This window comes from Budorcas taxicolor, chromosome 3 (genome assembly GCF_023091745.1).
Source record: "Budorcas taxicolor isolate Tak-1 chromosome 3, Takin1.1, whole genome shotgun sequence".
Lineage (NCBI taxonomy): Eukaryota > Metazoa > Chordata > Mammalia > Artiodactyla > Bovidae > Budorcas > Budorcas taxicolor.
The window spans coordinates 20,500,249-20,513,779 of record NC_068912.1 but is presented as its reverse complement, the minus strand read 5'-3'; the positions used below and the strand labels follow the sequence as shown (position 1 = coordinate 20,513,779).

The following is a 13,531-nucleotide window of genomic DNA, read 5'->3' as shown; positions in this document are numbered from 1 at the left end:
CTTTCAGGGGATTACTGTGGCCAGATACCTCTTTGCTGACCTCTGAAACACTGTGGAGGGACTTGGGAGAGAGGAAGCTGTAACCCAAGTTCAGAGATGTGGTGCAGGGGCCCTTAGCCTTGCTGCTCTGGGGGGAATTTAGGGAAGGACTCAGAGGAACTAGACCCCTGAGAGTTAAGGTGGGGGTGGGGTGGCGATAGGAACAATCTTGATGAGCAAAAGAGAGATCAAGCGTGCAGAAGGCCAGGAGATTGTTGGGCTTCTCATTTCTGAGTGTGCTGGGGGAAGATGACTGTGGTTCTAATCCGGGGACTTACAAGTGAACTTCTGAGGTCTCTGTTCAGCTGGCTCAGAATTCCCCCCTCCCCCCTCCCAGCTTCCCCAGGGTAATCACCCACCCAATTACCCTTCAGCCTTCAGACTAAATTTAGCTTCTAGACTTCCCCAACTGGGGGCCTCCCTGCAAGCAGGTGCTCACAGCTGCAGGGGTGGGTCTGAAGAGACCCGTACTTTTCACTGGTCCAGATTCAACCTCTGTGGTAACGAAGAGTGAAGCCCAGAGCAAGGGCCCAGGTGCTGACCCACGTGATGCCATGAGTGTCTCAGGGTCTTAAGAAACCCTCTCTCAAGAGCCCTTGAGGCAGGATCTAGACAGACCTGGAGAGCAGAGGGAGGAAAGTGAGAATAAAACGCAAGGAACTGTTAATCCCTTTCCAGATTCCAACCAGATCCTCTTTCATTTTCTGCTTTTCCCTTCTCCCCCGTTTTACAAATAGAGACTTCATTTGAACTTAACACCCTCCCCCACCAGAGTAAACTGAATCAGGAAAACCTCTTAAAGCATGGAGAATCAGGCTAGAGATTATAATTTGGAGGTGGAGTGGGGGTGGGGGTTCCCACAGTCCCACCCTCTCTCCTACCAGCATCCATGAAATCCATCATCTCTGGTTCTGGGAGTCAGTGGGGTGGGGAAGTTAGAGCAGAGGGGGGCTTATTTGTCACAGGCAGGTGATGAAGAGATGTCAGCTATAAAGGGTGGGAGGCACCTTCTACAGGAAGTAGAAAGCCTCAGGAAAGTACCTAAGACTAAGTCTGTCAACAAGAGAGATAAACAGTTTGGGTTAACCAAACTAGACAGCACAGATCTTCAATCTGACCTCGGGCTCCTTGACCCTGGAGACTGGGGAAGACTCTAGAGGAGGGTGTTTCATGGCTGAAGTCAGACCCTAGAAAGGATTGGAGGGAGTAACACACCAAGTTAGTCCAAAACAAGGTATGCATGAGCCATAGCAGTCAGAACCTAGGGAACCAATCAGCTACGTCAGCTGAAGGGGAGGTGCAGAGATGGCTAGGTACTGGAGAGACCAAAGCACTTTTTCAGTGAGCACCAGAGAGCTGTGTTTGAATGTCCTGGCAAAGAATCTCAGTATTGAAGAAATGGGTTCGATTTCATGAAGGTTCCAGGTTGGAGTTAGGATGTATGCCTATGTGTTGTACTCCTCTGAGCCTTTCCTGAATCTTAAAGAGACAGCTCTACACAACCTGGAGTGAGGAGGAAAAGAAACAGGGTGAGAGGCTGAGGTTACTCCTAAAAAGAAGGATGTGTGTGTCCCTGGTTTCCCTAGAATAAAAGGCAACGTGGCAAAGACCTTGCCCTTGATGGGAGGGGGCAGAGTTAATCTGCCCTAGGACCAGACCCCTTCTTTGATTTCTTCCTCCCTCCCCTTGCCTTGATTCTTGGTTGCCTGACTCTTCCATGACATCCTGACTCCTTTTTAGCTCAGGCAGAGGAGAGGGCAACCTCTTTCTAAAGTACCAAAAATGTGACTTCCCTGATGGGCCAGTGGTTAAGACTCCACACTTCCAGTGTAGGGGGTGTGGGTTTGATCCCTAGTTGAGGAACAAAGATTCCACATGCTGCAAGGTGTATTAAAAGAATAAAACCAGAGTATAAATATTTCCAATTTTGCAGGCCATCAAGCTCTGCTGCAACCCTTGACTCTGCTGTTGCAGCATAAAACCAGCCCTGCACAATCTGTAAACAAATGATCATGACTCTGTTTCCTTCAAACTGTGTCAAAGCTCAGTTGTGACTCTTTGTGACCCCACAGACTAGCCCACTGGGCTCCTCTGTCCATGGAATTATTCAGGCAAGAATACTGAAGTAAATAGCCATTCCCTTCTCCAGGAGATCTTCCCAACCCAGGGACTGAATCAGCATCTCCTGTGTCTCCTGCATCGCAGGCAGTCTTTACCGTCGGGAGCCACTAGGGAACCCCCCCAAACGTGATTTTACTCAATACTAAGGTCCTATGAGGCGTGTTTAGTCGCTCAGTCGTGTTCGATTTTCTGTGACCCTTTGGACTGTAGCCTACTAGACTCCTCTTCCATGGGATTTTTCAGGCAAGAATACTAGAGTGAGTTGCCATTTCCTCCTCCAGGGGATCGTCTCGACCCAGGGATCAAACCTGCATCTCCTGTGTGTCCGGCATTGCAGGCAGATTCTTTATTCGCTCAACCACTGCCAAGTCACTTCAGTTGTGCCCGACCCTTTGCAGCCCCATGCACTGTGGCCCACCAGGCCCCTCTGTCCATAGGGTTCCCCAGGCAAGAATACTGGAATGGGTTGCCATTTCTTCCAAGGGATCTGATCCAATCCAGGAATTGAACCCACATCTCTTACGACTCCTGCATTGGCAGGCGGGATCTTGGATCTTTACCAAGAGGGCTGTCCCAAACTTTGACACTGAAATTTTAATTGCATGTAATTTTAAAGTCACCAATTTCTCCCAACCAGTTAAAAAGGCAAAACCTGTTCTTAGCTCTTTTAAAGAATTATTTATTTTTGGCTGCACTGGGTTTTTGTTGCTGCTCTTGGGCTTTCTCTGGTTGCGGCGAGCGGGGGCTCCTCTCCAGTTGCGGTGCAGAGGCTTCTCACTGCGAGGTCTTCTCTTGATGGAGAGCACGGGCTCTAGGAATGCAGGCTCAGCAGTTGCAGCTCAAGGGCTCCAGGGTCTGGACTCAGTAGTTGTGGCGCACAGGCTTATTTGCCCTGAGGCATGTGGGATTTCCAGACCAGGGATGGAACTGGTATTCCCTGCACTGCAAGGTGGATTCTTAACCACTGGACTACCAGGGAACAACAAACCAGGGAAGCCCCCTGTTCTTGGCTTTTGACCTACACAGAAATAGGCAATAGGGAAGATTTGGTAGGGCGCTAACCTACCCCTGGGATTTCTGCCATCTGGTTGAACTCCCACAATGCCCAGGCACAGAAAATCCTGTTTGTGTCCCCTCTGCTTCAAAATACAGCTGCAGACCCTTTTAATTTGATCTCCTATTTATTGATACCAGCTTCTTAGTGGTTTCTCCCCGGGAATTCAATGACTTGGACATGGTCAAGAGTTAGTCCTTATGGGACATTTCCCAAAATCCCTTACGTTTGTTTTAAAAGCACTTGTGTGTATTCTTTTTAAAAATTATTTATTCATGGCTATGCTTGGTCTTTGCTGCTGCACAGGCTTCTCATTGCAGTGGCTTCTCTTGCTGCAGCTCTGAAGCTCTAGAACAGAGGCTCAGTAGTCATGGTGCACGGGATTAGTTGCTCGGCAGCATATAGGATCTTCCCAGATCAGGGATCAAACTCATGTCTCCTGCAGTGGCAGGTGGATTCTCAACCTTGGGACCACTAGGGAAGCCTTCTCTCTTTAAATCTTTGCAGTAATAAGATCGGAAAGACAAATATAGTTTACAGGGGAGAAAATTAAGCCCTGAGACCTAGTATTTTCACTTTAAAATTTAATTCCTTTTATCTGTTATTCAATTTCATTCCCACAGAGCACACACTTTATCAAAATAGTTACTGGGCCGCAGTGATCCAAACTTGGATGGGATAAACTGTTTCTGTTGTTTTCAAATGTCTTTCATGATTTTGCTGCATTTCAGGCAAATCCTGTCTAAATTTCATTTTTCAACTTAAAGTTTCGAGGAATTGATTCAAATATATTCAGTGTTTAAGCCCCATGAAATAATTAAATATACATCATCTTTGTGTAAGATACACTGTCATGCAAACATAGGGTTATGTATTACTAATTGAGTCATGTTTTCCCCCCCAGGACAAACTTTATCAAAGTTGTGTTGATGTGTTCTGTACTTAAAAGCAACTCAGCTGCATTGCTTTTTTAAAAATAACCTACTTCTGGGATTGCTGACCAAATCCTTACTTTGTGCAATTTTTTTTTTTTCACTCAACAGCATGAGTGAAATGGATTGATCATTATGGTTCATGAGGGGGAAAACAGGGTACAGAACCTCTACCCTGTTTCAGATCTGACCCCAATGACCAAGCTTTGAAAGGGGCAAAGCAGCAGGTAGCCAGCCACTCCTCTGCCATTACCAAGCTCCTCTGCAGAGCTGCTCTTCCTTAAAGCTGAAAACAAGCCACCTCATTTCAAAACATGCACACAGACAAAACCTCACGTCATTTCAACATGAAGTTGTTTCCCTGTTTCTGTTTCTCTACTCTGCCTCATGGAGGATTTCTGAGAAATGAAAAAAGTGTCACCTCCCCCAGTGTCAGTCTGCAGTTTTGTTTTTGGCTTAAAAAAAAAAAAAGAAAAACCACCGATGAAGAGTAGAGAGGAAAGGAGTATACAACTTGGCCATACAATATTAACCCCAAACTTTACAAAGAGAAATGCCCTTCCCATTACCCTTCAGCCCCACCTTGCCTTAGATCTGGGCTTTCATGGCCTAAGAAAATCAACAAAGCAGTGAAACAGCTGCTTCTTGCAGTAGTCCAGGTGTCCCCCCGTCCTGTTCCCACGAGTGTTTCTAAGGGAAAATCCCTACCTAACGCCCCCCCACCCATTCCCAAATCTGAACACCTGGGTCATACCAGCCCTGTAGGCCTATGAAACGTGCAGCACAATTTTTGAAACCAGCTTCTACTAAACTGGAAAACAGTTTTTAGGGGCCCAGAATTGAAGGCCTTTCTTAAAGTGGAAACTCATCTAATTAAGGTAGAAATCCAGCAAACAGTTTTTCTTGGCTCTTTCCCAGCACACCTTATTCCAGGATAACCTGAATAAACACAGGCATGTGACCACAGTGGGGGTGGTGAAATTCTGAATGGAATGCAGCTTCAGCTAGCTAGGGGGCTGGGACTGAGACTTCTGGCAGTCTGTGGATTTACACAGGCAGAGAAGCCAAAACAATGAGCTCACGGGCAAGAATGCAGCCTGTGGGGAAGTCTGGGCAGTCAGAGCAAACTGGTTTTTGAGCCAGGATGGGAATAGCTGTAATCGAGTCTCCCACGGGAACAGGATTAGGGAGAGTGGCGCCGTCATTCAGTTTCTCGGGGTCCAGTTAAATGACTTTTGGGGGCTGTTATTTTTCTTTCCCTGTGTGAACCTGAGTGGGTGAAGAGAGCTGGTGAATATGTGAGTGAACTAACTTAGGTGGTGCTCTTAAGACAACCTGATTCAAAGCAGGTCTGCCAACGCCAGCTCCTACACCAGGATCCAGTCAGCGATGGCTATGATCCTTGGGTTTTGTGTTCAAGACTGCCACTTTTAACAAGATAGAGGAAGCAACCAAGTCTGTCTTCTTTACTTCCCAGATAAACAATCCACTCAGCTGTATGTCATTTACACCAAATTCATACTTCTAAAACCAAAGAGACCTCTCTTTTCTTTTTCTGCCAGTGTTCTCCAATACTTCTACATAAAGCCCTAAATGGAAGCGACTGAAGAGAGCCTGTATTCACTGCCATGCAGGGTGAAGGGGAAGGGAGGCAGGCAGGGAAGATGAAATGAGTAAAAAATTATCTACAAATCTCCTTTCACAGCCTCCACTAGAGGTTCTTTCCCTGTTCTACACTTCTGTGCACGTTTTCTATTCACTTTAAGGTCCAATTTCCAATGTTCCCTGCCTGTACCAGCCCTTGTTTCACTATATATATATTTTATAATACCTTTAATCACCATGTGCACTGTACTCTTAATTACTTTTGTCTGTTATCACTTTGACTAGATTGTGAACTTTACCACTGTGCTACAGTTGCTTTCTTTCCATGGATTTGTTATGCATGAATTCTTCAGATGTATGCCCTAAGAACAAGGACATTCTCTTACATAACCACAATTAAAACACTCAAGAAATTTAACATTGATCAGTACTACCTAACATATTGCTTACATTAAAATTTCTCCAATTGTTCAAGTCCTTTATAGCTTTTTTCCCCTCATCCAGGACCCAAAGTTCACAGTGCATTTGCCTGTGAAGTTTCCAGTGTTCCCTAGGTGTTTTATTTTTAATTCATTCTGTATATAAAAGGTTACATCTACTTGCCCCCAACCTCTCATTCCTTCCTTGTCAGTTTTTATTGAGGGGAAGAATTAGTCTTCCTAACTCCAGCATCCTAAAGTAGGCAGTGCCCAGTAAGCAGTCCCCTGCCAGGTGATGGACAAATCTCAAACATCTGGCTGCCTTGAGCTCATTAAATGTTTCAGTTCCAAAACAAAAAGTCCCAATTCACTGCAGTATTGAAACATTCTTAGCAAGGTAACCTAATCCCTAACCAAGGGATGAGGAAGAGAAGGTAAACTGGTAAAAATACAGAAACCCAATGGGAGAAACAAGCCATGGAAATAGATACTTGGAAAGGGTAAAATCCATAGCAGTACTCTTGGCTCAAACACATTTCACAACAGCCAAGAATTATTTTTCTATACAGGTACAGAAATGAACTGCCAGAGATACCAGGTATAGCTGGGAACAAAAGCCTGCCATACTTATTTTTTTCCCCCCACTTCACAAGAATTACCAGTTAAAAAACATGAAATTCCAAGAGTTCTGTTACATCTGCCTGGAGGCAGATTCCCAACCCCCATCCTTCCACATACTTCACATAACTAAGATAACACTGTAACAACTTTGAAACTAAAGGAGAGTCAAGCTTTCAAATCTTGAAACTGAGAAGCCTTTGAACAGTGTGGGAGGGTTCCAGAAGATAAAGTTCTGTAATCACTGAACAAGTAGGGCCAAAAAGAACTAGGATAAATTAAGACTGACTCAGCTGATCATCTTAAACTCCAGGAATTAATGGTCCGTGCTCTGGGTATTTGGCTGGAGCCATGCTACACACCAGTTGGCAAGTTATTACACTTTAACTTTTATAAAACCCTCCAGCTGTCACAACTGCTTTAAGGACAGTGTTCTGAAACAGTATGAAGAGCTGGTACTCAAGTCACAAAACAGGAACTGAAAGAACAAGCCTAGTGGTGTTTAAATGAGTAAGTGTTGACTGACTCCCTCAGTGACTCATATTACTGGTTACCATTTGACCCAAGTTTATAAGGTGTTCAACTAAGGAATATTGCCACAGAAATAGCTTCAAATAGCAACAGAGCAAAGGGAGAAACAATATTGTTCAGCAGAACCTGACACTGATCGTGATTTGAGCTCTCATGTCCTTTGCTAATTCTCCCTGCACACCTCTGTATGAGAGTTCAGTTGTAAAAAAGTTTTCTTCATAAACTACCATCTTCTGGCAGTTAGGCTTCAGAAAGAGGAGCTGCCAGATGTACGTAACACGAAATGGGGGAAGCACAGAATCCGGTTTGCACGATTAGTATTTTGTGGTCAGGGCTTAAAACCAAAATGCAAACTCCATATTTGCACATTTCCATGGTGACTCCACTTTCTTTCAAGGTAACTGAAATAAAGACAGGACAGTGCTTCTGAAGTTGACTTGCTAATTCACACCTCCTTTTGGGGAGGAAATGGGAAAAGTACTGAAACATTAGTACCAACCACCTTATCAAAATTCTTAACTTTGGATGTTAATTCTTCTAGCTCCTTCAATCATCTCAAAAGGTTGAGTAAGACAGAGTGATACAATAACTGCTATTATGAACCTCCTTACTTTCAAGTTATACCAACATCTGGTGGTTAAAAGAAACCAGGACAGGGTATTGATTTTTGTATTAAAATGTACAGGAACTGCTCCAAAGTACAACAGTAATACATGTAATTAAGAGCCCAACACCTCTAGTTTGAATGAAAGAAGTTATTCTAAAGGGAACTGACCTTCACTCTAAGGCAAAACAGCTTTATGGAGCTTTGGCTGGTTAATTCACCTAGACTCTATTTATTTGCTCAGCTGACTTCCCTCAGATGCTTGCCTAAGAGGGGGAAGGAAAACAAGCATTGATTAGAAAACACCCATACCACACCTTGTATTTGAATAAAATATTTATTTTCTTCTTCTCAGGAAAAACAGGAAGTTAGGGAAACACACTACATTTTATAGCCCACATTAGTTTGTTGGTCCTAACCCTTCTTGGCACAGCTGTCAACAGCATTAGCTGTTTTAACCAGAACCAAGGTGTTCACCCCCAACAGAATGTACAGACAACACTAAAGGACTGCAGGATTTTCCCTGAGAGAAGCATCAGACAGAAGCTGCTGAGAGCCATCTTTCCAAGCAGCCCCTCCCTTTCCATTGTGGAGGATTTGCCTGCACATATGTAGTCAGCACTTACAACATATGCCTCCTCTCCCTACAGAAGCACTCACCTTGCCCCAAACCACTTGGGCTCCCTAAACCCTCATCGCCAGCTGCTGACCAAAATATCAATTTTAGATCCTCCTTTACATTTCAGCACTCACACCTAGTAAAGTGGAAATGGGGCCCCTAAATTCCATCAGTTTACATCTCTGTGCTTATTTCCACAACTGGCTATGGGGAGACAGGCCTTTCAGTCACCTTAACTAGATCTTAAGATTAACTATATAAAGTGCTTTTAGGTCCTTAGAGATAGACATGATATAAATAAGTGGTTTCTGATCAACAATGATAAATACACAGATAAAAAAATAGCTCTAGCTAGATGACCTTAAGGCTTAGAGATGGGCAGGCAGGGCAATTGTTCCCTTATTACATTCTTCGTCATGTCTATTTTCGTTTGGAGTCCACAAACTAAAGGTCACATTCAGAGGCTCAAGTTTTCAAATGATCCTGGTTCCACTGTAGTTTTCTTCGGTTTACTAGTAACTTTTATATAACTTTGAGGTTTAACGAAAGAGCCCATCAATTTTAAGTGAGCATATTCAAATGCAAAGGTACCTAGAGAAAATCACCTAAGAAGTTGTCCCCTTCTCTGAAAACCCCTAAGGGGACTTTTGAAAATTTCTCCCCAGAGTTAAGCAACACCCAGTAAGATACTAGTACAAGAAGGGACTCTTCTCACCTCATGACTGTTACTGTCAGCATCCACTGTACTGCCATCTCCTAAGATAAAATTCAAAAATGAGGAAGGTTGGTGGACTCCGTGGGCAGTCACTTAGGTTCCTAATGCCAAAAACTAAAAGGGCTAATAAGAGTTCAGGAATGGCAAGGTAAATTTGTAGGGACTAATATAAATATGTGTAGAGGGAGCAGAAAAAGCAGCAAATATTTTAAGGAAAGACAGGAAATAAAGTTCAAGAATCATTAATAAAAATGAAATAACTATTTGTTTTATTCACAGGCTAGGCTTAGACCTTCGTTTTAACAAGCAAGCCTAATAATAGCACCATGGTTAGACTATAGCTTGCTTTGCCAAGCCATTATTGTACAATTTATAAAGCAAATAGGGGGTCAAGTGTCTCTCATCCACCTGATGTGATCTTTTTATACATATTCCTTACAAATCCCATTTTGAACAGCTGAAAATCTTTTAGCAAAAGCTTTGAAGATGAGCTCATGAACTCAGTTTAAATTGCACCAGTTAAATTAGATCAAATGGAAGGAACTCAAAATAAGTAGTTGCCCAATCAGAGCACATCATCTGAAAGTCATCAGCCCGTGTGTTCCACCCCCCAAAATAAACCTTAAACCCGTGACTCAATTATTGAAAACCCAGGTGTAACAAAGTGAAAGGATTAATTTCCATTAATTTCTCAGTCCCAGGTTAAAAAAACCCCAAACAGCAGTTTAAGAAATACTTACCCAAATCAAGATAGGAAAATTAAAGCCTGCATAGTTATCAGAATTGTTGTACTACACCAAGTTGCATACAATTACATCAGCTGGTTCTGTATACAATCTAGTATTGACTAGAACAAAGATTAGAATAGAAAAGCTGTTAAGAAATAGGTTCTTAACTATAGAAACAGAATTTAAGGGTATGAAAAAATGAAAGTAAAATTTTGTTTTATCTCCTTTTTGATTAATACTAATTTCCAAAAATATAAACCAATTTCCCCAAACAAATTTCAAAACTGGACATTCCAAATTTGTAATTCTATTCAAATTTTCAGTATTCTTGGCCATGACATTAGGCAAATAAGAATCCCTCAAAGTAGAACAGGTATAAACATCCTGAGCATTTGGTCTATTGAAGAATCCCACTTGGGAAAGCTACAGAAGAAAAAGCTTCCGTTCACACTCTGCTGTACAGTACTGAGGCTTCTCGTCATAGTTTTATTACTTGCAGCTTAAACTTTACATATGCCACTGGCGTTGTTAGTGCTTCTATTTTAACACTATAGAAGTTTATGAATTCAGTGGGCGTATCTATGACTAACTAGCCTGTCCACTGGCCAATTTCCTGTTTTAGGAGAGGTTAAGTCTCTCCACTCTACTGTCTTCACTAAAACGTCCATCTCCATAGCTTCCCAAAGGTTGCCTCTTGCTGAAATGGAACTCAGCTTCTTTCAGATACTGACTCTTCAAGGGAAATCACTTTTCTCATATGTTTATTACTGTTAGCCACAATCCTCCTGTCACTTGGTTTTATCCATCGCTAGGTGATGGCCTGCACAGCCTGACGTCCAACTTCATAAATACTTGAGTTTGGTGGCTGAAGAATCAATTATTGCACTTAAAAGGCTATCTTATTAGATATGCCAAACCAGCTCCTACTCCGGCAACACCTGCAAAAGCCAGCAGCACATTTCTGATGCCGCCTTCTAGGTCCTCTACATGGAAGAACTCCACAAACCCATCCTAGAAAACGAAAAAGAAAAGCACATTTTCAAGCACAGGCTTCTACTGACTTAAAAACACTATTTACAAGGAAAAGATGAATTAAAATATCTAAGATTTCCCTCCAAACCTAATGACGAACCAATTATTTACCCCCAACTCTGCAAAGGAGACACGTTATGCAATTAAAGGGAGGTGGGGCCCGCTCAAGAATGTATTAACTACCATCCCCAAGGGAGTCTTCTTTCATTTCTTCATAATCTGAATTAACTGGGGTGAGGAGTAACCAGCTGAATAATAAAATACCCGAGGCAAAAGACTCAAACAATAAAACAGCCTAAGAAAATCAGGATTTTTGATGCAACAGTTCAAGACACACCCACCATCCTTACGGGCCAACTACTTAAATCAACACCATGCAACCAGAGGTCCACAATTAGAGCCTTGAAAACTAAGCTGTGCATCTTAAAAAACCTTTAGATATCCTCTTTCTCTTATAAAATCCTTCATCCATTTCCACTCCAAGTCCCCTACTCGACCTTAAATCAAACTTACCCAGCCTCTTTGTTTGACTATCCAGTCTCGTTTTGACCTTACGAGAACATCTGTGATGCTTTCTGCTAGTGGTTCGATGCAGCTTTCTTGATTTATACTCTTCAAGTGTTTGGCCACAAAGGCACCAAAAGAAATAAGAGTCACAATCCTGCCCCAGTTTGTTACTCCGTCACTGAAAACATGAACCATCACTCGAGACAAAGACTTGACATCGTCTTCGTTTTTGATGTCCAGTTTCCGAAGCATGCCTGAGAGGAAGAAAACCACGCAGGTTCCCACGGTTGCTTTTGTCTACACCAGGGCACGATTCGCCTGCCCACCCACGGCGAGGGAAATTGCTATTCGGGCTCTACAGCAAGCACTCTGGGCGATCCCACTTGAAAACTGACATCCCACCCTTTCCGGGCTTTGAACAGAGCTGCCATTTCCAAAAGAATTAAGTGGGCGGAAACAATGACTCACGGCCAGAATATTCGGGTTTCAGAAATAGGAGAGTCCTTTCAATACAGACTCGTTTCTGTTTCCACCCACCGAAGATGGGTGAGTCCAGAGAGCTGGGGAAAAAAGGCAGCACGACTTCCAGGACTAACCCCTTACCTTGGAAAGCCGTCTCGTGGTTGCGCTGCACCCCATCCCCGACTCGGCGCAGGGTCTCCAACGCCTTCCGGCTGGTGGCCCCAGACCCGCCCAGGGGCTTCGCGTCCTTGGCGCCGGTTGCCTGCTCCAGGAGGTACTGAGAGATAATCTCCAGGGACTGCCGATATAACTCGTCCTCCTCCTCCTCTGATGGGGGCGGCGTCGAGGGCAGCGAGCCGTCCGAGCCTGGACTGTTGTTACTGGCTTCTCCGACCATCAAAGGCAAAGGCCGGACAGCAGGCCGCTTCCCGAGAGGGTCTGGCTCGCACCCGTCCAGCTCCTCTTCGGGCGACATGATGGCGTCGGAGATCGGGGATTCCATCTCTTCAGGCGGCGACGCGAGGCGTGTGGGCGCGAAGAACAGCAGTCTGGTGGGGGTCGCGGTGACGTCGGGGCCCTCGGCGCCAATGGGCGAGGGCCGCGCGACCCTCCGGGCGTCGGGCGCAAGAGTGGCCGGGGGGCTCGGGCCGGCGCTTCCGCCAATCACCGTGCCGGCTTCCCCTCCCCCTACCTCTCGCCGCGCCGTGGCCTCCTTCCCCGCAGCCAAAAGCCGCCCCCCCGGAGAGGAGGCGCCGCTGCCCTGTCCTAACCCGGCTCCCCCACAGTAGAGGTTCAGTCCGATTACTGCGTTTCTCTTGAGGCCGAACATCGCGAACCGCTGCCGCTGCCGCTGCCGCCTGAGAAAACTGGAGGCTGAGCCCGATTCCTAACTTGAAGAGAGCGGAAGTAAGCTCTGAGAGAGGCGCTCCGAGATCACGGTTTTAGGGCGAGTCCTACGCAATGGCGTCAGCAGCTCTTAAAAAAAAACACTTTATCTGTATCCCGTAAATGGGGAACGCAGCGAAAGCTTCCGGCGGTTGCGCACGGCACCTAACCGGCGGGGTCAAGGCAGGGGCGGGGCCTGGGGCAGGGCGGGGTTTCCGGCTCCCCGGAGTCTCTCGCGGCGGGTTACGTAAAAACGGCGGCTGCGGCGCCTGAGCTGGTGGGCTTGCGCTCTGGCTTCGCGCCCACCTGGGCCTCCTATTAATGGCTCTCTCTGTGCTTCCCTAAGCCGTGATATGCGAGCCGCTGCTGTTGTTTTTGTGCAAGAGATTTTTTTCCCCCCATTCCCAAAGCCTTAACGATCGAGTCACTCAGACTTTGAGGAAAAGGGATGAGTAAATTCTGCTAATATGGGGAACAACAGTCTTAGATAATATGGATTAAATAAGAAGGCACTGTTGGGGGGTCTATAGTTACTTTGCACATCCTCAGCTCCTTGGAAATGGGGAGGCTCAATGGACTGCCCTATTGTTCCGTCGCTCAGTCGTGTCCTACTCTTTGCGACCCCATGGACTGCAGCAAGCCAGGCCTCCCTGTCTACAC

At 45.0% G+C, this 13,531-nt stretch overlaps 1 protein-coding gene across 1 annotated transcript; it reads right to left on the bottom strand.

The window, feature by feature from the left end:
- Nucleotides 1-9,503: 9,503 nt before the first annotated feature.
- On the bottom strand, nt 9,504-12,942 carry MCL1 (MCL1 apoptosis regulator, BCL2 family member). Its single transcript, XM_052637644.1, has 3 exons — nt 12,128-12,942; nt 11,531-11,778; nt 9,504-10,996 (listed from the first exon to the last, which is right to left on the bottom strand). Exons 1-3 carry the CDS (start codon nt 12,813-12,815, stop codon nt 10,880-10,882), a joined length of 1,053 nt encoding a protein of 350 aa, XP_052493604.1. The 5' UTR covers nt 12,816-12,942; the 3' UTR covers nt 9,504-10,879.
- Between the last annotated feature and the right edge of the window lie 589 nt (nt 12,943-13,531).